Raw genomic sequence first — 24,325 nt, forward strand, 5'->3', positions numbered from 1 at the left:
AAATTTTAGTGTTTTTTGTTGTTTTTACCTGGTTTGATAGTTTACGATTTATATAGAAATATAGAATATCACTAATCAGGTTTACACTTGATCCGTGTCCGCTATCATGTCGATTTAAAGCGATTATTATTTCAAATATTCAAAAATTTGAAGAAAGCAAAGCAAACGTATGTGTGGCTCTGAATCTCTTACCTATTGTTTTTATATGATAGAATAAAATATATAATCTCAAATGAGTATTCAAACCACTATTGTAAGATGGAAAAGCATGATATATATGGATGGGACTCTACGGTTATGAAATAGTCACATTTTTGGTTTTTTTTACTATTTCTCTTTTATGTAATGTTCTTAACTTAACAAAAACAAATCTGATAATTTCTTTATCTAAATCGAATTAAAAACAACATGAAACTGGTACGAATTTTTCAAATTATGAATTAAATACTATTATTTAAAAATATGTTTACAAACTTAACTTTTCATGTATGTAATATATTGAAATCAACCCCGCACGCACGTATGTAATACAAACTTTTGAAATCAACCCCGCACGTACGTGCGGGTCCATCCCTAGTTTATTATTACAATATTAACCATCCAAAATTCATCCGATCCCGATATACAAAAGGATTGAACATTATTTTTTAATAAAAATTGTCATTTAGTAACGGAATATTTGAATTAATTTATTTACTAATTTTTTATGGTTCTATTTTAAAATTGTATCCGTCGCAAACACATCTAAGAACAGTAACTCAATATGAGTAAAATACAAAATTCGAATAACATTTTATCTTTTCTAACCACACATATTATAATATCTCATCTCCTAAATTCCTTCTTTTTTTTTTGTCAAACTCATCCCCTAAATTAATTTTTTGCAAGTAAGTGGCTTCTCTTTCTATAAATCGTGTTGTGCCTATTGCCAAATTTAAACCCATTTAAATTGATTTATTTGTTCAATATTATTTATTTATTTGTTCAATATTATTTATTTATTTATTGCCAAAGTTGTATTAAGAATCATGCTCCATTCATCATTGATGATGATCGAAGCGTACGAGTAAGGCATATATGCTTGATTAGCAGCTTATAAAGTTCATTTCAAATATGTAATATTCATCGTATTATTAATTTAATATATAGTTTATGAGATAACGAAAGACAAAAATAAATTCTTAGCAATTATAAGCACAGATGCATGTCTTGCTCGTAGTATCATAACACACGCCGATTCCGTTATACCTCATGGTACAGTCATGTGCACACACCAAGCTTTCGCAGTTTTCCTCCGGTGTTACTATATATTCATAACACTTTTTTGCTTGCGTTTCCTTTGTAACCATCCCTAATAATATAGAAAAAAATTTAAACATAATCTCATGATCAGTTTCTTCTTGTTAATAGAAAAATTAAAAGGTGTTTGAACAAAATCTACTATGAATAAAAGAGAAGAAACGTGATAAAAATATGTCGCAAACCTAAAACGAGGATGACCATGAAAATAGCAAGAGTAATGGCTTTAGACATTTTTGATAATACAGTAGGAATGAAATTATCAAAATATAAAATGACAATGAGTGTAATTATGATCATCTACACGTGAATGTCAATTATATATATAAGCCTATTAAAAGATACCACAAAATCTAAAAATAGTCAAAAATCAACGAGTAACTAAATAGATGTTGTAAGCAGACGAAGATATAATCAAACAGATAAGCGAAAATATCTAGAAATTAACTAAAAGTGGAAACTTTGACCCAAGAAAAAAATAAAAAATAATACTACAAGTGGAAACTTTGAACCCCAAAAAAAAAAAAAATTTAAGTCAAACATATAAAATCATGAAAAAGAAAGAGATCATATTGTGTGATTATATAACATTCTAATGAAGCGTGTGGGTTATGTTAAAAGTCCGACGAGAACAGAGACTAACAACGTCCACAAACTTGTTATTGATAAACTTAGAAATAACTTAGAAAATGTAAAAAAAAATTGTTTTATTATTGATAAACAGAAAGCGAAAATCCTAACAAATGCTACTTACTTGATTTCATACGACAAAAGTACATATGTCAATGCTTAGGAGTTAGACTTGATAAGAAGAAAAAAAAAAAAGGAAAAGTAAAGAGACAATTTCAATGAAAAAACACACGAGCTAATTAATTAAATTAATAAATAAGATTTGAAATAGTAATTGTAAAGGAAGAAAATAAACGAGTTGTTTCGTAGCTGTGGGAACCCCGCGGCTTTATGTAGTATTATATATTAAAAACTTACGATTACGAATTACGATTACAGAATAAACCCGCGGCTTTACATATTTGAAATGAACTATACGATGAATACATAAACTATATATTACATTTTCTAAGTTTCGCTTTCTGTAGGAGATGATTTTTTTTTGCTGTTCAGTCTTTGTGAATGTGATGAGCTTAATCGTCAACGTACACCATTACCTTAAAACCTGTTTATTGTTTGAACATTACAGAGGAATGAGAGACGCGGCGGCAATTCTTGTCTTTTTTGGGTAAAATGTTTGTAAGTGACCAAAGGACTAATGATAAGATTATTCTCTACAGCTTAATTTTATGAACTCACTTTTGAAATCGTAATTAACCCAAAAAAGGCGTATGGATTTAGTATAACCAATTTAAATCAGAATGCACATCAAATATATATAAAACTATAAAGCCAGCAATACTGAATTTTTTTTTCCAAACTCGTTGCTTTATTGATTATTATTATTACTTTTTTTTTTTTTGTAAACCAACATTGAACCAAATCAAAACAGAGTATTACCCTCAAACAGGGGAAGAACAACACGACACAAGACCAGCTTTTGCCAATGCATCAGCTTCTGAGTTCAAAGAACGAGGAATAAAAAGAAAGGAGATCGAAATAAACTTAGAACACAGGAATTTGATATCCTCCAACAAGCCGTCAAGCTCATTTGCGTGGCCACCGGAATTGAGGAGACGGATGAGGTCTTGACAATCCGAGAAGCAGGCCAGTCTTGTTGCACCCAAAGCTAAGGCCGCACTAATGGCCACCTTCAAAGCTAACGTCTCTGCTACTAGAACAGAGGACACATGGGTTCGAAAAGAGGAACCTTGCTGGAGTAAGTCATTGCCCGGTGACTTAATACTCCAGCCCATACCACATCGCAAAGTCGCTTCCTTCCAGGCCGCATCTGAGAAGCAGCGGATCGCTTCAGGATGAACGTCTCTCTCTGCCGGGTTATGAGCTCCTTGTTTACGCTTCTGAGGTTGAGACCACTTCGCTTGCTGCCAAGCTTTATTACTATATACTTGTTTTATGCTTGATGGATAACAAAGAGAACAAATCATTGTTTGCAAATAAATGTGCAGATGCAGGTAAAAATTTATCCGGTTTCAGAACAACCGCCTTCTCCGGCGGTAAACTTTGAAGCACACTCAGCATTACACGGCAAAGCCTCACATCCTTCGGTTGGTGTTACAATAGTTTTTTGACACACTTTCTCTCCTTCTCCTACTCCTTTTGTTTCCTTTGTCACCACTCACCATCCCTAACAATATTCCAAACATTCTTTTTTTTTTTTTAATTGTGAAATTAGAAGAGAAAAACACGTGAAAGATAAGTTAATATATATGTGTTTATAGTGTTACCTAGAACGAGGACGACTATGAAAAGAGCAAGTTCATTTCAGATAATACAAAATAGAAATGAAAATAATATTAACAACTTAGCAACTCACATCTAATAATATTATATGATACATGAATCAAAAACACATTTAAAAATCAATAAATAATTAATTACATATAGATTCTGAAACATAAAGAAGAAAAATCATAGAAAATATATACAGTAAAGAGATTTACTAACTTGTTAAGAAAAAAAAATCTCAATAAAAATTCTTTAACTAGTTTTTTTTATATGCAGCAATGTTCAATTTTCTGTTATTTTACGATTCTAAATATTTGCTATAAGAGCATGATTATCAATGGAAGCTTAAAAAAATCTTAAGGTAAGAGAAGTTTAAAAAAGTTAAGAAAAGTTAATAAATGTATCTTATGTAAGAGATATTTAATAATTTTTTTTAGTTTTTTTCATTTTTCTTAACTTTTTTTAGGGTAAAGTTTGTTTAAGAGACCCTTCTTATGTAAGCAACTTAGTTACAAATATCAAACAATAGAAATGACTGTCATCTACTTATTATTAGTTGATTGTAGGGTGATTTGATTTCCTTATAAGTTGTAACGATGAATTAGTCATAGATGGTGTAAACATGAAACTAATGGCTTTGAAGGCTTCGAAAGCCAAAATGGCCGATACTATTTTTAAAATAAAAGTCGGCCGTAAAGAGAGACTAAAAGCCCATCGGCGCCCACAAACTTTTACCAAAATCATATGGTTTTGACACCCACAGACACACACAGACACACACAATATAAAAAATGAAATTGGTCCACGCATCGAACGTGGCGTACGCAGCACAGCACAACTTTGTTGTTTAATGTTGTATATATGTGGAAGTCTTATCTGCTCTAAAACTAGCGCACCAATCTGACGAACAAATCCCATCTCTTTTTTCTTTTTTTTTTGTGGGTACACAACCACTTGTAATTTCTTATCTCTGTGAACTAGTAGACCTTAGAAGTAGTTTAACAACATTTTAATTTATAAGGATTGAATTTTATAGATTATCCACTCCCAAAGAAGATGACAAATCATTCTCAAAAATTATTACAAAACTGTCACTAGTAAATATTTGGATTGTTAATTTTATTTGCGAATTTAATCTTATTACTACTCCATAAATATCTTATTATATAAATTAGTGTCCGCCGACCACCACCGCGGCAAGCCACAGTTACAAACAATAGTAACCCATAAATGACTAAAATACAAAATAGCATATGCAATTCTTTTTCTCTTCTTCTTCTTCTTCTTTAACAAACTAACACACAGCGAACAACCAGTTCTGAGATATTCATCCATATCAGAAAACCAAAAAACTTTTATTTTATTTTATTTTCAACCATGAAAAAAAAAAAAATCAGTTTTGTTTTTGTTTCTTGACTGTACAAATCACACAACTTTGTTAGTTTGTTTCCGCAAATTTCCAAATTGGGAAAATCAAACGGAACAAAAGACCGAAGAATGAATGGAATATGAATATTTGCAAAAGCCCCCAAAACCAAAAACTTTCAAAACGGCCGTTGTTGATACACATTCCAAACCGGAACTCCGGTGACAATCCGACCACCATATCCATCAATCGACGGCGTCTCCGATCTCGGTCTCCACATACCAATATCCGTCGCTTGCGACGAACACGACCCGTAATCCCTCACCGCCGTCGTTGTTGCGGTGGTGGTGGGATCCGATTTAACAAGGATCGAAACGTTGACGATCCCACACTTATCGCCAAACTCATCTCTCAATCTATAGCTCAAACAGTTCAAATGACCTTCAGGCGAGTACCTTCCCATGAAATCACTCTTTGGGATTTTAGCTTCTCCGAGTTTTTTGTCGTGCCCAGAACGTGTTCGATAGAATACCTCAACGAAGATAAACTGTACACTAGCATTGATGGGTATCTCCGATTTAAAGTTCCATGTTGGGTTGCTTACTCTAGACTCGTCAAGATTAGAATTTCTGGATTTCTCGTCGATCCTCACGACGGCGAAAGTCTTTTTCTTGAGCGCTTTGCGGTTTAGCTTGAGCCCTTCTGCTGATCGTAGATGAATCTCCAATGTTTTTGTCATTGACGTTGTTGTACTATAGTGATGATCTATTGATCTACCAAAATAAATCATTTGGGTGTTTTTTTTTTGGTATTGTATGGATGGATGGGGTTACTGTATTTTTTAGTTTTATTTTTATCGATCTAATCATTAACTAGAATGAAAGGCCATGCGTATATATATAGACAAATATTATTCACATCACGACGAAGCTGCTGAGAGGGAAGTTAGGAGAGAAGACTCGTGGAGTTTTCTTCTCTTTTTCCGGCTATACCACATGTCGACCAAACAAACAAAAAAAGAAAAAGATTTCAAAATATTTATTACATCTGTAATTTGTTCCCTATTTAAAAATAAAATTAAAGTCAAAATTCAGATTTTTAAAATTATCGAGATAGGTACTTAAATAATAGCGTGTGATTATGACTTGTCGAATCTTTGATAACTTTTAATGTATGTTGTCGTAAAGAACGTGGCACAAGCCACCGGACCAGCTGAATCCAGCAGCGTGATAAACGCGGTTTCGAACGGTCGTTTCGTTTTTTTGTATTATTTATAAAGCCGCGGGTTCCCACAGCTACGAAACAACTCGTTTATTTTCTTCCTTTACAATTACTTTTTTCAAATCTTATTTATTAATTTAATTAATTAGCTCGTGTGTTTTTTCATTGAAATTGTCTCTTTACTTTTCCTTTTTTTTCTTCTTCTTCTCAAGTCTAACTCCTAAGCATTTACATATGTACTTTTGTCGTATGAAATCAAGTAAGTAGCATTTTTTAGGATTTTCGCTTTCTGTTTATCAATAATAAAACAATTTTTTTTTTACATTTTCTAAGTTATTTCCTCTCTCTTTTTTTTTTCCTAAGCACAAAGTATGTGTTTTTCTATAAAACCGACAATTTTTTTTCTTAATGTTAAAAAGGTTAACTTGTGAGAACAACAACAATATACAGTATGTGGAAATTCCCTTCGCAGATTAAACGTTTATTTGAATGGAAATTATAGTTAGCTATTACACCAAGTTGAACAAGAATTATTCAACTCATTTGAATATTTTTTTCTTACGACTTTTAAGTAAATAGAATTAACATTTGTTTACTAACTTAGAAGGTTAGAATTGTATACTCTGAAATTCAAATTCCTATAAGACTATTAATGTGAAAATATTTATCTTCAAAATAGAGTGAAGTTAGAGAACAAATACTGTACCTAAAGATCTTTTATATATGGTTTGTTATGATGATTATGTAATATCATCATGTTTGCACATAAACTAATAAGTCGCCAACACGTTAAATGTATATACTGGATATGTACGTATTTTTATCAAAACATCATTTACTAGTGTTAGATCGTTCGTAATTAAATTTGTATTTAAATCCAATTTGTGTATCAAATTAGACACTATATGCCATATGAGTGTTGTGCAACTTGCCTATATATCCGTAAATGAATAATAACGCTTTTTTTTTACTAATAAAACTTTTGTATCAATTCGGGATTAGATTGGCATATTGAAACGACAACCTATACATTTAAATTCACTTTGTTTTTTCTCTTTTTCCCTAACGCGCAATCTTTAATTATTATTGTTCTCAGCTCTCTAGAACTGTAGTTTAGTGGGATGTGAATACATGCAAGGTGGACATGGGAGAATCTGCTAGCGGGTGGAAGCCTTCTCACGGAATATGACAAGGCAAAACTTCTTGCCACAGCAAATTGAGAGATTCAGCGAGGGAAAAGTCTAAAGTATTTAAGACTTTGTAGACATAATTCTCTTTTTTTTTTTATATCTTCTTCTTCCTCTCTCAGTTTGTTCTTTAGTATAATTAATCTTAATATAGGTTGTTTTGGCTACATGATGCATGCATGGATTAAACTGTATGACGTTATCATGTGTGACGTGTCGTAACTCATCATTCGTCAGCAGACTTTGTGGAATAAAACCCCATCTGATAATGAATCCCGTTATCTGTTATAGTGCATGCGATCTATCAAATATAATACTACTCGCGTTTAAAATATTCTGACACCGAACATATTTATAGTTTATTTTCTTGACGAAACGATAATTGTATATTTAACCACTGTAATCGTATTGGTAGCTAGGTTTGCAAATTTATCTATTTTTACACGGGCAATGGATCTAATTTGCTATATGGCTAGCCATCCAAACTGAATGATCAATTGCAATATCAAACAAAAGAACGTATTTGAACTGAACTCTATATATGTTTCATATAAACAAAAGAATGGTTAGAGACCAAAACGGATAAATTAGTCTCCTCCAAAACAAGTCTCGCGGTTGACTTCATCTAAAATTGTAAGTCATCACCCAACAAACTCGAAGCCACTCTCAAGTGTTCCTGACAACGCATTTAATACTGTTTTTTTATTACATATACGACAAATGGATATGCTATAGGATATGGCGGTAGGCATGACCACGGTTACGGTTAATGCGGTTATGGTTAATTAACCACCGGTTAACGGTTATAATTTTTTAACCATAACCTTAATCATTATATATACGGTTAAGACGGTTACGGTTATATACGGTTACGGTTAATTACGGTTACGGTTAAATACGGTTACGGTTATTTGATGATTATTATAATATTAATATTGGAGATAAAATTTTATGAAATATTATTTATTTTACAAGTAAAAAATATATCTGATTTCAATTATTTATAGTGAATTAGTTAAATCTGGGTATTGTATACAGTTATAATATAATTTATTTTAAAAATTTAAATATGCGGTTAACCGAGCGTTTAACCGTACGGTTAACCGACGATTAATTACGGTTAATTATGGTTACGGTTAATTAACGGTTACGGTTATTATTATTTTTTAACCGTAACTAATTTACTTTTACGGTTAACGGTTACAATTTTTAACCGTTTTATACGGTTACGGTCCGGTTACGGTTGATAAACGGTCCGGTTACGGTTAAAAATACGGTTAAGGTTAGCTTTTGGTCATGCCTATATGGCGGGTTATTTTCCATTTTGACTGCGAGCGAGTCTTGGAAAAAATATTACAATTTTTATTTTTGTAAAAAAGCTTATTCCCGTTTAAACTTAGAAAATCTTGAACTCACTACGTTAAAATTATGAAAACCTGATTAACATCATGCATGATTTTAGTTTCCCACCTAAAAATTGCTATAGCTTCTAACAGAGGTTATGAAAGAAAAAGAAAGATCTAATTAAAGAACAATTCTTATGGTTAATGGTTTAATTTGCAAACATACATTTCCACCATATATAATCGAGCCAATTAAGCGTAGTTAAAGTGATTCAACCGGCAGAACGCTTCTCAATGCTTAAACTAATAAAGTCATTTGCTTCGAAAAATGCTAATTATTTGAATTCAAATTCTCAATTGATATATGTCTGCCTCATTTTTCATTTTTAAGCGTATAATTTGGTATATTCCTCCCAATGATTTTCACAGCATAGCACCTACAAAATTAGTATGTACATCATTCTTGTTGCTTAGTCACTTCATAATCTTGTCAATTATTCGAGATATAGTTAGGTGAGTTGATTTATTAGTAATTGTTGGAAAGAAACTTGTGCCTGACGTGACGACGTTGCATATATATCCGAAAAAAGCTATAAATCATTAAAAGAAGTTGACCTAAAAAAGACCTACAACAAGTCTCTGGATACCAAAATTTCCATGAACTTCCACATCTTTATGTTAGCTCGTAATCCTCGTTCGCATCTCTGTCGTCAGATCATGCAGAGTCATGTGCGTGACATGATACTCCATGATCTCATAACACATCCAATCAATCTTCCACGGAAAACATATTATTTATATAGGCTTGTTGCCCTGAGCTAGTTTAGTATAATTGTCACTCGAAATTAGGAGTTCAGTGTGGTGAGTACACTAACTAATAGTCTAAAACTAAACTTAAGGATACGACTACTAAAACAGTTAGTATACAGGTCAAGGTACTAAGGTAGACTTTTCTTTTATAACAAACTCTATGATCAGTCTGAGATGGTGGAGAACACAATAATGACGAAAGAGTATTAATATCAGTTAAGACGATGGACCTACATTAATAAAGTGCCTTTGTAATTGGAAACAGAAGGGGTCCGATTTGATGAGATGGAACTGATTATGAATTTCGGCATTCTCGTGACATATTTAAATTTTGGATGCGGGTACGTAAAGTTGTGTCAGTCTGATTCAGATTAAGAGAGATACAGTTTAGGACTGAATATGAGATTTTTGTGGCAAAAGGAGAGACGGCTCATGCATCATCTGTTTGGTTTCTTAGCACCACCTGATGATACCGTCTAACTTGTAGTGCTAACCTCAGTGTGGCCTAGTGCTAGCCTATTGGATGGGATGGAGGATACCCACAACAGAAAGAGGATACTGTACTCGTTGCTCAACCAAATTGCTACAAAGCGAAGATGTTTTAAGCTCTGCTTTGGGTTCTAATGATTTGTAGTTTTAACCTCTGTCCGTACTAATATTGCATTCTCCAGTGTATGTATACAAAAGAATGCTTGATGTCATAATAGGACATATGCAACTGTTATCGATTCCAGTTTATGATAGATGAGAATATGGATAGCTCTTAAATCAAATCAAATCAATAAAGTTTGCTAATGAAAACAAAACCTAGATTCCAAATGCATATTAAAACCTTCTGTTTCCAAAATCAAACACAATGAGCAACCCTTCGTTAAAGGAGGAACGACACAATGGTGTCCTGTGTGACACATCAGATGGACTATTTTATTGATTGCATAACACAACAAAACTTTCTTTTTTATTGAACAAAACAATATTTACCTTTTTATGAATCGTTTCGAGGTCTTGAATCTAATTTTCCCCAATATGTTTCTTCCTTGCTCAATTGTATTCAGTGTTGTTACACATAAAAGGACACACTCATGCAAGTCACCATTTTCAGGAAGATCCTACTTGGTGTCCTTGATAGAACTACTGGTGTAACAATGCTTCCACAAGCTAGATAATTCAATTGAGAACTATGTGATTGAGGCCTTTTTTGTAAGCCTAAACCTGGTTCCTAGGATGCTTTTCCATAGATCCATTCCCCAACACAAACGGCATTCATTCCTGTATCTCTGTCAAACCACTGCAGTTGATTCCTTTAGAGACTTCAGAGATTTCACCTTATTACATACTCTGCTTAATGGGGGGTGCGATTGTTGTATAAAGTGATTTAAGACATATGAAAAGTACTGATGCTTATTAGATATCTCAAGGCTAATCTGTATACATAATCTTGTTTTATTGAGCAGAGAACGTAAAGAATCAACATAGAGCTTATAAGAAGATCTCTGAGCAATTCAAAAAGCTTTAAAGCTTGGAGATGAGAGAATGGTAAAAAGTAGCACGAGACAGGTAAGTGACTTTCATGGTCTCCTTGATCTTGAACTCCACAGTCACCACTGACAGATTCCTCCCAGTCCTCACCACCGATGCCTCCACCACCAATTCACTCTGAAAAATCTCATACAAATCAAGCTTCTCTGATTCGAAGAAGATCCAAAGAATCATAAAGAAACGAGAGATGAATAGCTTACCGAGATAGGGGCAGAAGAGAGATAAGACATACTCAATTCACCAAGGAAGAGATGTTTGTCTTCAGACACAACAGTTTTCACACAAGCCATAGCTACTCTCTCTGCAATTGATGCGACTGCTCCTCCATGTAACCCATTAAAGAAATTCTAATTTCACAACAAAACCAAATCAAAGATCGAAACTTTTAGGTATAAGAAACAAAAAAAAAAAAAAAAAAAGATGGAAACTTTACGAAACCCAATTGAAATAATTGAAAAGCAGAGAGAAGAACAAGAAGATTACGGATAATGCTGGCGTGACGACGAGGGAGCAAGAGACACGGCCGCGTGAGATGGAGAGAGCTCGTGTATTGCTTTGAAATAAGACGGAGAAAGAGTCGAATGAGGTGAAATCGTTGACAGATGAGTCAGGGGCGATAGCTTTGAAGAAATCAGCAACCATCAATACGTGATTTGGATCGATTTCTTTCGATACCGACGTCGCCTCGGACGAGACCGGAGGACACGGCATCGTCGTGTCTGTGCTTCCGCTCCCGGTTTCTCGGAACTTTTCCCAATTCATTTTCTTTTTTAACTTTTATCTGTTTTTTTTTCAAAATTAATTGATTATTTTTTTCGTAGAATGTTGAATTTCTCTCTTTTGTAATTAACTTTTTCCTATTTTTAGAAAACTAATAAACAGTAAGCAAAAATTAAGGTTAAAGTTAACTACAGCCACATTTTTTATTTTTGAGGCCGATCTACTAGTTTATTCACAATTTAAAACAAAAAAAAAAAAGTAAAAAATCTAATCAATTGGTTTTTAATATTTTTTTGGGAATTTAAGGAAAATCAGTTGGTAAAAAAACTAATTTAAATATGAGCATCTTGCTTACACTATGGTGATATGATACACTAAATTATATTAGTTATTTAGTTATGTATATATATATATATTATGTTTATTTTTACAATGATATTAGATATATCAACTTTTATTTTAGTTACAAAGTCCGTTTTTGATTTCGTTTTTATTTTAGTGAATTTAAATCAGAACTTTTAATGGGTTTTGTAGATATGCTGTAGTTACTGGAGGAATTAAACAGAGGAATCGGATTTGAGATATGCAGACAATTAGCGAGTGAAGGGATTAAAGTTGTTTTTGACCTCTAGAGATAAGTAAAGAGGACTTGTAGCCGTTGAGACACTTAAGAAAGAGCTTAAAATTTCTGATCAGAGCATTGTCTGAAATCAGCTTGATGTCTCTGATCCTGCTAGTATCACATCTCTTGCTGAGTTTGGGAAACTCGATATCTTGGTAAGATGAGTAAACTGGTCTCTTTGATCAGTTTAAGTCTTAAATTCTACAATTTCAAGCCTGGATTTGACTAGAAGCTAGTGCCTTGTGTGATTTATCATAGACATAGTGGAGTCGTTTAGGTATCTCTTGTTCCTGTCCTGTACCATTTCTGTGTTAATGTTTAATGATATTTTGATTGCTTTACAGGTCAATAATGCAGGGGTTGGTGGTATAATCACTGATGCTGATGCTCTAAGAGCTGAGGCAGGGAAAGTATGAAAATCGTCGTGTTTATCTTGCAGCCAAAGTTTTATGCTCTGCTACAAATTGCATCTAAAACATTTACTTGTAAACTTGAATAAAATATACTTTACAAATACAGAATAAAATATGCAGTTCCATAAAGAAAGGAACAAAAACAGAATTTGCATCTACTTCATTGCTTTACTTAAGAAAACGTTGGCTCTTTTTATCAATTTAATGATTATGTATTTCACAAAGGAACTCTCCCTAGTCCCGGGTTAACTTACGAGGACTCATGTTCTTCACCTGCAGCTGCATCAGAAGTTTCTTCTTCTGTGGGGTTATTAGCTTCATCTTCGTCTTTGGGTTCGGCTTTGTCTTCCTCAGCCCCCGAGCGACGGTGGTTAGCTGCGGCTTGGAGGACATGACTGTAGTTACCTTTCTCGAGGAAAAGCTGGCTGAAGTGGACTTTGCAGTAAAGGATGCCATCGAGAGCAGCATATGAAGAGTGTGTTAATGGACAACCACTGTGTGCACATCTGAAGCAAGTCTTGTGGTAAGACTCTCCTTCCATTGTCATCTTCTCCAGAGGGTAGACTGTTTTCTTACAAGCTGCACATTTGTCTTGTGTTCCGCTAAAGAAGGAAGATAACCTGTTTGGAGCCCTCGACTTTGGAGATAGATCACACAACCAAGAAGTCTAGATTAGAAAACATTGAAGACACGACAAAAATAAGAGAAAACAAAGGAATTGTGTTCATACCGTTTCATTCGATTTTTCGGTCTTTCCTGCTGTAAAAGAGACAACAGCCAAAGATTGTTAGATTTTTCAACAAAAGGATTAAAGGAACAGAGCTAAAAAAACAGAGGATTTAATAAAAACCTGTTTGAAAATTCTTGCTGAAGTTTCCAGATTCCTTGAAGAGCTGTTCAAAATGGGTCTTGCAATACAAAACTCCATCCATGGATGAATAGTTACATATCTGTAAAAGACAAAGAAACAATTTTCATTTTATGTGTTTTCACAGAAACAAAAGAGGGACAATGGAGACAGAAGAAAGATAGAGCAGATACCACGAGGGTGCCATTGCAATGGCTGCACCTGAAGCATGACTTGTGATAAGGCATTCCTTCCAATGTCATCAAGTCCATAACGTATACCGTCTTGTCACACGCCTTGCATTTGTCTAGAGTCCCTGTAAACGCCATTGTTTTCCAAGTTTTTCTTCTTCTTTTTTTTTTCCCCTCTATGAGCTCTCTGCCATTTTATTATATCACAAATCTAGGGGTCAAAATTTTTGTTCTGATGGTTGAGATTCGAGTGAGGAGAACCCTTAAAAAATGTTAAATCATCTATATTCTACTATAATCTAATTCTGGCTTAGCATGGGAACACACGAAAATACGCTATTATCAAAAATGAAAAACACTATTTACACCGATTAAGTGCTTATATATATATTTTAGGGCATCTCCAAAGGTAGTATTTAAACTACATTTTTAGAGACTAAAAATTTAAAAAATATTAGTAAAACATGAAAGAGAAAATTATAGGTTTCTATATTAGAGATTTTGGAACCTTATTATGAATTCCTAATCACACTTGTCACTTTATTATTTGCTTAGTTGTATTTAAATAATAGAATATAAATATATAAGTTAAAATTTACCAAAAAATAAAATAAAATATATAAGTTAAAATATTAATATACTTTTTTTTTTAGAATCTCTCACCATCTCTCACCGTTGGAGATGGTCTTATAACCTTTCTGATTTTGATATGTTATGAACACAATTATATGAAGATCCTTATACAAAATGGGTAACATAACAAAACTGCCTTTCAACCATCATACTTACCCATCGGTTGAAAATCGTATTTTTTGTGTAACTAGAAAATCACTTATCAGAACTCACGAGAAATTGAAAACGGTAAAGAATAGGGGTCATATTTTGCAAAGCAATAAAACATGGGGTGAATACTGTATATAAATAACTTCTTTATCCACAAAAAGGTGAGGACCTATATTAAAAGGAAAATATGGGTTATTAATGTAAAGAATAGAAACATCAAGGGTCATATGGATAAATAACCGATAATAAAGCGAGAGAGTCTCTCTGAAAGAAAGAGGAGACAATCCATTGACGCCCTAAGCAAAAGAAAAACAAAAAAAAAGACGCCGGCGAGTGTATTCGTCACTTTCCTTGTAACCGAACCACTCAAATTTTTTCCCGAGAAAATTTTTCTTCTTCTCTCTCTCTGTCTCTCGTTTCACGCTTTCTCTTCTTCGGATTTGTGTAATATCATTCGGAACTCTCGATTCGTTTTCTTCTTCCGTTTCATTTTTTTGTTTTCTGGCGGACCGGTTTGTGGTTTTATTTGAGCATTCCCGATCTTGCCTAGAGTTCCACGATCAGTTTCTCTAAACCCTAGGTTTTGAACGAGCATTCTCTTCCTCTCTTTCTTCTCTTAACTCCCAGATTATTGCAGATTCTTTGTAGTTTTTTTGTAAACGATAGATTTAGGGTTTGTCTGTGCCTAGTTTTCGAGATCGAGAAAGATTTGCGATGAATAACAGAGGAAGGTATCCACCGGGGGTTGGAACCGGACGTGGTGCGCCGCCGAATCCAGATTATCATCAGTCTTATCGGCAGCAACAACCTCAAGATCAGCAGTATGTTCAGCGCGGCTATCCGCAGAACCCTCAGCAGATGCAACTGCAACAACAACAACAACATCAACAGCAACAGTGGTCAAGACGCCCTCAGCTTCCTGGAAACGCCAGTAACGCTAATGAGCTTCAGAAGACGTCTCAGTCCGAAGCTAGCAGCGGCGACCCTAAGTAAGTTCTTGCTCTTGAATACAAGTAGTGAATACGTTTTGTTTTGCAAATGACGATGCTGGATTGCTTGTTATGAATGGATTTGGTTTGCAGTGTGTAATGATTTGTGCTGTTAAATGATGCTGGAGTGGTCTGTGTAATGATTTGGTTTGATTTGAAGTGAAGTTGTATCTCTCTTGTGCTCATGGATTCTCTGTTCTCTGTTTCTCTCAGTGGCCAAGATTGGAAGGCAACTTTAAGGCTCCCACCTCCTGACACACGTTATCAGACAGCGGTATAGCTTGACTACTTTCTTCAGAGTTTTTTTCTCTCTTATAGTGATTATGAATCTTGAGGATTGTTGTTCTTTTTCAGCAACATGGAATGAATGCTTTCTCGATAAATGATAGTTCGTGATGAACATTGTCTTTGATATTGTCTGCAGGATGTGACAGCTACGAAAGGAAATGAATTCGAAGATTACTTTCTGAAAAGAGATCTGTTAAAAGGAATATATGAGAAGGGTTTTGAGAAGCCATCTCCAATTCAAGAAGAGAGCATTCCAATTGCTTTAACTGGTAGTGATATTCTTGCTAGAGCCAAAAACGGTACAGGAAAGACTGGTGCCTTCTGCATTCCAGTTCTTGAGAAAATCGATCCAAATAACAATGTGATTCAAGGTATGTATTCTGCTTTCCTTTTAAAACTTTTCTCTGCTTGAGACCAATGATTGGGTTCTTTTTATATTTGTGAAATAATAGTTACTAACTAACTGTGTTTGTCTTGCACCACTTGTTGTTCCTTCTTATTATGCAGCCATGATTCTAGTCCCAACGCGAGAACTGGCCCTTCAGACATCACAGGTTTGCAAGGAGCTTTCCAAATATTTGAATATCCAGGTAATGGTCACCACTGGCGGTACCAGTCTGAGAGATGATATCATGCGACTACATCAACCTGTACATCTGCTGGTTGGAACTCCGGGAAGAATATTGGATCTTACAAAAAAGGGTGTGTGTGTTTTGAAAGACTGTGCAATGCTTGTCATGGATGAGGTGAGCTCCTGGCTTTTTCTAATATTTTGATCACAACTCTATCTTCCTTGGTGATATGGCTCTGTGAAGATTCAACAAAATTTATACCATAACTGTTAACAGTCATTTACCCCTTAGTGCATTTTTAAGTTCTTTCTTCTATTCCTATGTCTACCTGATTTTGATTTTGATTTTGTTTTATTGCGTCATAAGCTTCAATGTTTCTGACTCCTTACAAATGATTTTTACCAGGCCGACAAGCTTCTGTCTGCAGAATTCCAACCTTCTCTAGAGGAATTGATACAGTTTCTACCACAAAATCGTCAATTTTTGATGTTTTCCGCCACATTTCCTGTCACTGTCAAGGCTTTTAAGGATCGACATCTCCGGAAACCCTATGTTATCAATCTCATGGATCAACTCACGCTTATGGGTGTCACACAATATTATGCCTTTGTTGAAGAAAGACAGAAGGTTCACTGCCTCAACACACTTTTCTCTAAGGTCAGATGTCTAGACATATCCCTGTAACTACATAAGTATTTGGCACTTGATTTTGGATTTTCTAAACTAGTTATGGTTTTTTTAAAATCCCAGCTGCAAATAAATCAATCGATAATCTTTTGCAACTCTGTCAATCGAGTGGAGCTATTGGCTAAGAAAATTACAGAACTTGGTTATTCATGCTTCTACATTCATGCGAAGATGGTTCAAGACCATAGAAACAGAGTTTTCCACGAGTTCCGCAATGGTGCTTGCAGGAATCTCGTTTGCACTGGTATGCTATGTTTGTTCAAGCATGTATTTTAAACAATGATCAAGTGTGTAGTTGGTAATGATGATGATGATATGACTTAATGTGAAATGACTGGTGCAGATCTGTTTACTCGTGGAATAGACATTCAAGCTGTGAATGTAGTGATCAACTTTGATTTTCCTAGGACTTCTGAGTCGTATCTACACAGGGTATGTTAAGAACAAAATTGGTTTATGATCTAGCATGTCCTAAGTAGATCCTCATTGTTCTTAATTCATATTGTGACATGCGCAGGTAGGCCGATCAGGACGGTTTGGACACCTAGGATTGGCTGTGAATCTGGTAACATACGAGGACCGCTTCAAAATGTATGTCTAACCTTCTTTTTACTGTTCTAACTGGATTTTTGTGTGTGTTAGGTTATAGTTTTCTTAGTCATTTATCATTTTTTGTTTTTGTTTTTGAAAACAGGTATCAGACTGAGCAAGAACTTGGGACTGAAATCAAGCCAATTCCATCTAATATCGATCAGGCAATCTACTGTCAGTAAACTATGTAACCGTGCATGAAACGTTTCTCCACCCGAAGAAAGACGCTGGTTGATTAAAATGGTAAGATAAAACTCTGCTCTTAGCTTGTCAAAGCAAAAATTAAAGTAGGAAAAAAGCTGGAGTGCATATTTAAGAGCAATGTGCCGAACGTTTCAGGTGTTTCCGAAGCTTTAGATGGGGGAGGAGATGAGGCAACAAGTACTTGGCGGTTCATGTAAAAAAGACTCGTTACAGAGTGGTTTGGTTCTTAATCTCTTTCTAGACTTTTTATGTTTCCTGGTTATATGAAACCTTTTGGACGTAGCACTTACGACGATGACTCCCCTCTCTGACTTGGTTAGTAATAAAGAATAGAACGTATGAGACTCTCTCGTCGCTGTTTTGTTTTCGGGTTGGGCTTTGTTTGGAATCACGGCCTTGGCCCATGTAGGATTTTTATATCATGAAATTTGAACTTCTTTATTTTTATTTTATTTTTTACTTTTGAGAAAGAGTGATTTTTAAGTTTTCCAAAAGAATTTCTTCCACATGATAGTATATAGTGTATTTATAGTTTTGGTTGGTAATTCACGCCGTGGAAACACGATTTGGTTCACGAAATTTTATGTCTAATTGTACAACAAAAGGGTATATATTCTTCAGTAATGTGTGTAACTGTTGGCAATCTTGTTATCTAGTGGAGATGAAGAAAATGAAATATGTGAATCATGTAAAATCAGAATCATCTGTGGAGATCGTTTCTCTTACATGATGAAATAGATATGGTATCATTTAATTCTTTCATGAAAATAAACATAGATGAAACATATGTAGCAGAAAAAAAAAGAAGGGAAGGGAAGGGTTTGACTTGTAGCTGACCACATTTACTGATGATATATATGAATGAGGGGACCCCAGTCATTGTCTGCAAAGGTCTCTTCTTACACAAAACAGTAAGTGTATCTTTTTTTCTTTTCTTCTCCTCTCTTTTTACTTTGACTCTTTATGATCCCTAAGCCTATGACATATGGCGTGTCCTCTTTCTATTGGATTGTTTCATGACTCTTGTCATTTAATTTTCTTAATAAGAAAACAAGTAATAGTGAAGTTTGGAGTAAAAACCACAGCACAGAAACTTCGACAAAAATAACTCACAGAATACCAACAAAAATAATTAAAAAAAAATGTATAAATAGAAGACATTATTGTTCATAAATGAAGAAGAGTTTCTTTCTTTCTTTTTCTTTCGGATTCTAGTTTATACTAAATGTTTTTGTCATTAAAACGTGTTTGTCACATCGTCATTTTTCATTTGCCTTCGGCTTCTACAACAACAACAACAAGTCACTGTCGTCTCCATTACTTCCACTTCCTGCTCCTTTCTCTTCGACTCTTCTTCCCTTTTTATTTTTCATTTCGAAACAATAATAAATGTTTCTCTCTGGTTTTATATGTATATATCCCGGCTGAAGAGGGGATGTCTCGTATTATCCGCCATTAATGCTCTCTTTTTTTTTATTTCCTGTCTCTTGCAATTTACAAACCCTCCTCCTAGTCCTATAGCCCACTTCTTTTACTTTCTTTCCCTTAGCTGTTTTCTTTCGACATCAGTTTTTTTTTTGGCTACGTCATATCTGAAGATGCAATCTGAACAACAGAGTGTATTAGTGCAACAAGTAATTCAGAAGACTTAACGAAAGAAGAAACAACAAAGAAGAAAAATGAGGAAAGGCGGTTTGGCTTGGGCACAAGACAAAGAAAAAGTGTCTAGAATCATCTAGAAGCGTGAACACTTTACTTTTATAAGAATAAAAGTAAATTAGAAGAGTTGGATAATTTCCTAATCCATAAAGAAAAAGGAAAATATCCTAAAACCTATTTAGAAGTGGAATAGGAATTTCCTGTTGTATGGAGATGTCCTAGTTCTATAAATAGGGAGCCAAGGCTTGAAGAAAGCTTGGCACAATTAAGAGAAAGAGATCTTGCAATAAGCTTTAACTTGAGAGAAAAGAAAGTTGAGAGCTTATCGAGTGCATAGGGTTTCTTTGAGTGATTCTAAGATCAAGTGTATGATCTTAGAAGGAGGGTCTTTGAGAGATTAGGAATTTGTTTAGGGAAAAACCCATTGTAAACAGAATTTCTATATATCAAAGATAGCGTTTTGAGAAATCCAGTTTTTACTATTCTGATCTAGTTCAATCCGTAAGACTCTTGCTTTTTCAATTGGTATCAGAGCAACACCTGTTCGATATACTACAGGTGAGATCTTGAGGACACAATGGAGAGTTACGGAGATCTAGTCAATAGTAACAAGGTTATCTTGGATGATGGCAACTATGGTTTTTGGAAATCTAGAATCAAATCGATCATTGGAGGTATCGACCGTTTGGCATGGAAGGCTGTTCTGGAAAAGTGGGTCGAGCCAACTATCACCAATAGCGAAGGAGAAAAGATACCAAAACCAGAAAGTGATTGGACTGAAGAAGAACAGAAAAAATCCAAGTATAATTCAAGAGCTCTCACAGCAATACATTGTAGTGTTGGAAGAAAGCAGTTTGAATTGATACAAGGATGTGAAACAGCGAAGGAAGCCTGGGATCTCTTACAAGCACACTATGAGGGAACTTCTAAAGTTCAGAACTCAAGAAAAGACATGTTGGCTTCACGTTTTGAAAATCTCAAGATGGAAGAACATGAATCGATCTCAGATTTTACTTCTAAATTGAGCACTCTAGCACAAGAAGCAGTAACACTTGGAAAGAAATACAAGGATCAGAAACTGGTGAAGAAATTCCTAAGATGTCTACCTGCTAGATTCATGGCATACAAAACTGATCTAACAGTTTCACATAAAACAGAGGATCTTAGTTTTGCAGAAGTTGTTGGGATGCTGCAAGCACATGAATTGGAACTAGGAGGGGTAAAGAAAACAAAAGGAATTGCTCTAGCTGCTAAAGAAGACCTGACTCAGACAGAGGATGACGATCCAGTTGGACTGCTTGTTAGAAGGTTTGATCGTGCTCTAAAGAAGTATGAACAAGGTCAAGGATCAGGACAGAAACGAACAAATTTCAGAAGATATTCTGAAGAAATCAAAGGACCTAAGAAATCTGAGATGCAGTGTCATGAGTGTAAGGGAATGGGACATTTTGCTCGAGAATGTCCAACCATCAAGCTTCGGGAAGCAAAGTGTGTTCTTTGCAAAGGAGTCGGTCATACTCAAGACAATTGTGTGAACCGCAAAGAGAAATCAATGATAAGCATGGAAGACGAATCAGATAGTGAGGAAGAAGAAATTCTAAATCTGGTTGCTATGATTGGAATCACAGAATTTGAAGATGGAGAAGAAGTGACTGACTCAGAAAATGAAGAAGAAGTTGATATAGTTCAGAACTACAAAGAAGTGCGTGATACTCTTGTCCATATGGGAAAAGAAAATCAGAATTTGCTAAAAGAGAAAATGCGCCTAGAGGCCCTAGTGTTAAAACTGCAGAATGAGTTGGAAGATGAAAAGAAGATTGCCAAAGATTGTGTACTAATGACAAAAGAAAAGTTAGTACTATCTGCTAAAGCTGATGATCTAGAAACTCAATTAACTGCAGAAAAGAAGGCAAAATCTGAATTACAGGCTGAACTAGACCAACAGTACAGAAAGATACACATGTTTGCAGGAACTAAGCAGCTTGATAAAATTCTGAGCTACGGAAGAACTGAGAAGACACATCAAGGACTTGGCTTTACTGGAGCAAATAGCTGGAGCACATCTACAACTAAGTTTGTATCTGCTGGAGTAGATCAGGTGAAACCTGAAGTAATGAACACCAATAATACCAAATATGCAGGATGCTTCTTTTGTGGAAGGTTAGGACATTATAAGGCATACTGCTACAAGTACTGGGAAAAGGTTCGAAGACTAAAGAACCTTGGAAAGTATTTTTGGAATGGGTTCAAACGTCAAATATGGATTAAAAAATCTGATCTATATCAGCCTAAACGTGTGCCTACCTCAGACCTAGGTTTTCGATGCAACATGGCCATGCTTACAGAGGAAGAAGAAGAAAGTTTACCTTGGTATTTTGATAGTGGCTGTTCTCGACATATGACAGGATCACAGGAGAATCTGGAAGAAATCAAAAAACTGAGAGGCGGAAATGTTACCTTTGGTGATGGAAGGAAAGGAATCATACAAGGCAGAGGTAAAACTTGATAATGTGTATCTTGTACAAGGGCTGAAGGCAAACTTAATCAGTATAAGTCAACTGTGTGATGAAGGAATGTCAGTTCTGTTCACAAAAATTGACTGTAAAGCCATGGATGAAGATGGAAAGACTAAACTGCATGGGATAAGGTCAGGAAGCAACTGTTACATGTGGGAGAAAAATGCTGAGAAGTGCTTCAGTGCAAGAGACAACCTGAATTTATGGCATCAAAGGCTAGGGCACATCAATGTCAGAAATTTAACTACTCTTGTAAACAAGGAAATCATCCGAGGAGTACCTCAACTCAAAGGTGAAGATAAGATGATATGTGGACCATGCAATCAAGGAAAGCAAGTTAATATTCAGCACAAAAGGGTTCCAGATGTGCAGTCAAAAGTTGTTCTAGATCTGATTCATATGGATTTAATGGGGCCGATGCAAGTAGAAAGTCTGTCAGGAAAGAAGTACGTATTTGTGTTAGTTGATGACTACTCACGATACACTTGGGTTCGGTTCATTCAAGAAAAGTCAGAGACTGTGAACAGCTTCAGGATTCTAGCACTTCAACTCATCAATGAAAAAGGATCTATTAAGAAGATAAGAAGTGATCATGGAGGAGAATTTCAGAATGAGTCAATGAAGGAATTTTGTGAAAGTCATGGTATAGTGCATCAATTCTCAGCTCCTAGAACTCCACAACAAAACTGTGTAGTGGAAAGAAAGAATCGAACATTGCAAGAGATGGCACGAGCTATGATACATGGAAATCAAGTACCAAAGAGATTTTGGGCTGAAGCTTTAAACACAGCATGCTACATAGTAAATCGTGTGTATGTCAGAAGAGAAACCTACAAGACACCATATGAGCTATGGAAGGGCAAAACACCAAACTTGAGTTATTTTCATGTGTTTGTTTGCAGATGTTTCATTCTGAATGACAAAGACTATCTAGGAAAATTTGACTCCAAGAGTGATGAAGGCATGTTTCTTGGATATTCTGAAAGTAGTATGGCATATAGAATATTCAACAAAAGATCATGTGCTGTAGTTGAATCAGTCAACGTGGTGTTTGATGATTTAGCAGGTTCAAACAAAGGAAATCGTAATTCAGACAGTGATTCAGAAACAGAGGCACCTGATTCAGAGGCAGAGAAGGCTGAGTCAGAAACAGAGGAAACAAAGGACAATGAGTCGGAACGAGAAAACTCTCATTCAGACTTACCTGGTACTCCGACAGTTCATAAGAATCATTCAGCCTCAGATATCATTGGAAAACTCACTGAAAGAAAGACCAGAGGAGTGCAAATCGATTTCAAAAAGCTACATAGTAACTTTGCAGTATGGGAAACAGTACAATTTGAGTGCTTTGTGTCATTCATTGAACCAAAGAATCATGTTGAAGCTCTTAAAGATGATTTCTGGATCATAGCAATGGAAGAAGAACTTGAACAGTTTGAACGAAATCAAGTATGGGAGTTGATTAAAAGACCAGAAGAGATCAACATCATAGGAACTAAATGGATCTTCAAAATCAAAATCGATGAAAGTGGTGTTGTAGTTCGGAATAAAGCAAGGTTGGTCGCACAAGGATATACTCAAATCGAAGGAGTTGATTTTGAAGAAACCTTTGCTCTTGTTGCACGGTTGGAATCCATCAGATTATTTCTGGGAATGGCTTGCATATTGAATTTCAAAGTGTATCAAATGGATGTAAAAAGTGTCTTTCTTAATGGTTATCTACAAGAAGAAGTCTATGTAGAACAACCTAAGGGGTTTGAAGATGTGACTCATCCCGAGTATGTGTATAAACTGAAGAAAGCCCTTTATGGATTAAAGCAAGCACCCAGAGCATGGTATGATAGATTGACAAGTTATCTGACTGAGAATGGATATATTCGTGGAAGTGTCGATAAAACCTTGTTTACACTTGAACAAGCTTCTGACATTCTGGTAGTTCAGATTTATGTTGATGATATCATTTTTGGAAGTACATCAGAAATACTCGTCAATGGATTTGTGAAGATAATGACCCAAGAATTCGAGATGAGCTTAGTAGGAGAGCTAAAGTATTTTCTGGGATTGCAAATCACACAATCTGATGAGAGCATATTTATTTCTCAAAGTACTTATGCAAAGCA

At 35.0% G+C, this 24,325-nt stretch overlaps 5 protein-coding genes across 6 annotated transcripts; 1 reads left to right on the top strand and 4 right to left on the bottom strand.

Annotated features, from left to right (window-relative positions):
• Positions 1-1,181: 1,181 nt before the first annotated feature.
• On the bottom strand, positions 1,182-1,533 carry LOC17884684 (defensin-like protein 125). Its single transcript, XM_006292569.1, has 2 exons — positions 1,485-1,533; positions 1,182-1,351 (listed from the first exon to the last, which is right to left on the bottom strand). The coding sequence occupies exons 1-2, from the start codon at positions 1,531-1,533 to the stop codon at positions 1,182-1,184; spliced, it is 219 nt and encodes a 72-aa protein (XP_006292631.1).
• Positions 1,534-4,998: 3,465 nt separating this feature from the next.
• LOC17887141 (BON1-associated protein 1) lies at positions 4,999-5,879 on the bottom strand. The gene has a single exon (XM_006292531.2). It carries the CDS (start codon positions 5,811-5,813, stop codon positions 5,202-5,204), a length of 612 nt encoding a protein of 203 aa, XP_006292593.1. The 5' UTR covers positions 5,814-5,879; the 3' UTR covers positions 4,999-5,201.
• Positions 5,880-10,967: 5,088 nt separating this feature from the next.
• LOC17886449 lies at positions 10,968-11,889 on the bottom strand. The gene is made up of 3 exons (XM_006291831.2): positions 11,607-11,889; positions 11,324-11,470; positions 10,968-11,240 (listed from the first exon to the last, which is right to left on the bottom strand). Exons 1-3 carry the CDS (start codon positions 11,883-11,885, stop codon positions 11,097-11,099), a joined length of 570 nt encoding a protein of 189 aa, XP_006291893.1. The 5' UTR covers positions 11,886-11,889; the 3' UTR covers positions 10,968-11,096.
• Positions 11,890-12,929: 1,040 nt separating this feature from the next.
• On the bottom strand, positions 12,930-14,134 carry LOC17887485 (LIM domain-containing protein PLIM2c). Of its 2 annotated transcripts, none has more exons than XM_023783025.1 (4): positions 13,920-14,134; positions 13,729-13,828; positions 13,609-13,634; positions 12,930-13,515 (listed from the first exon to the last, which is right to left on the bottom strand). In XM_023783025.1, exons 1-4 carry the CDS (start codon positions 14,052-14,054, stop codon positions 13,129-13,131), a joined length of 648 nt encoding a protein of 215 aa, XP_023638793.1. In that variant the 5' UTR covers positions 14,055-14,134; the 3' UTR covers positions 12,930-13,128. The 2 variants fall into 2 exon arrangements, with proteins under 2 accessions (XP_023638793.1, XP_006292212.1); XM_006292150.2 differs by having other exon boundaries at positions 13,609-13,637; positions 13,920-14,132.
• An 860-nt stretch (positions 14,135-14,994) lies between these two features.
• Positions 14,995-18,482, top strand: LOC17887550 (DEAD-box ATP-dependent RNA helicase 12). The gene is made up of 10 exons (XM_006290908.2): positions 14,995-15,688; positions 15,902-15,962; positions 16,113-16,347; positions 16,484-16,722; positions 16,954-17,205; positions 17,299-17,479; positions 17,579-17,667; positions 17,753-17,826; positions 17,930-18,069; positions 18,166-18,482. The coding sequence occupies exons 1-9, from the start codon at positions 15,414-15,416 to the stop codon at positions 18,006-18,008; spliced, it is 1,485 nt and encodes a 494-aa protein (XP_006290970.1). The 5' UTR covers positions 14,995-15,413; the 3' UTR covers positions 18,009-18,069; positions 18,166-18,482.
• The last annotated feature ends 5,843 nt before the right edge of the window (positions 18,483-24,325 follow it).

The sequence above is a fragment of the Capsella rubella genome, unplaced genomic scaffold, assembly GCF_000375325.1.
Source record: "Capsella rubella cultivar Monte Gargano unplaced genomic scaffold, Caprub1_0 scaffold_5, whole genome shotgun sequence".
Classification (NCBI taxonomy): Eukaryota; Viridiplantae; Streptophyta; class Magnoliopsida; order Brassicales; family Brassicaceae; genus Capsella; species Capsella rubella.

Coding starts and splice junctions, on each gene's coding strand:
- LOC17887141 (XM_006292531.2), bottom strand. CDS start 5,813: ATGATTTATTTTGGTAGATCAATAGATCATCACTATAGTACAACAACG.
- LOC17886449 (XM_006291831.2), bottom strand. CDS start 11,885: ATGAATTGGGAAAAGTTCCGAGAAACCGGGAGCGGAAGCACAGACACG. Junction 11,471..11,606: donor TCGTCACGCCAGCATTATCC/GTAATCTTCTTG, acceptor TTGTGAAATTAG/AATTTCTTTAATGGGTTACA. Junction 11,241..11,323: donor TCTCTTCTGCCCCTATCTCG/GTAAGCTATTCA, acceptor GAGATTTTTCAG/AGTGAATTGGTGGTGGAGGC.
- LOC17887550 (XM_006290908.2), top strand. CDS start 15,414: ATGAATAACAGAGGAAGGTATCCACCGGGGGTTGGAACCGGACGTGGT. Junction 15,963..16,112: donor ACACACGTTATCAGACAGCG/GTATAGCTTGAC, acceptor TATTGTCTGCAG/GATGTGACAGCTACGAAAGG. Junction 17,480..17,578: donor CAGGAATCTCGTTTGCACTG/GTATGCTATGTT, acceptor TGACTGGTGCAG/ATCTGTTTACTCGTGGAATA.
- LOC17887485 (XM_006292150.2), bottom strand. CDS start 14,054: ATGGCGTTTACAGGGACTCTAGACAAATGCAAGGCGTGTGACAAGACG. Junction 13,829..13,919: donor ATTGCAATGGCACCCTCGTG/GTATCTGCTCTA, acceptor TGTCTTTTACAG/ATATGTAACTATTCATCCAT. Junction 13,638..13,728: donor CAGCAAGAATTTTCAAACAG/GTTTTTATTAAA, acceptor TCTCTTTTACAG/CAGGAAAGACCGAAAAATCG.
- LOC17884684 (XM_006292569.1), bottom strand. CDS start 1,533: ATGTCTAAAGCCATTACTCTTGCTATTTTCATGGTCATCCTCGTTTTA. Junction 1,352..1,484: donor CATGGTCATCCTCGTTTTAG/GTTTGCGACATA, acceptor CTATATTATTAG/GGATGGTTACAAAGGAAACG.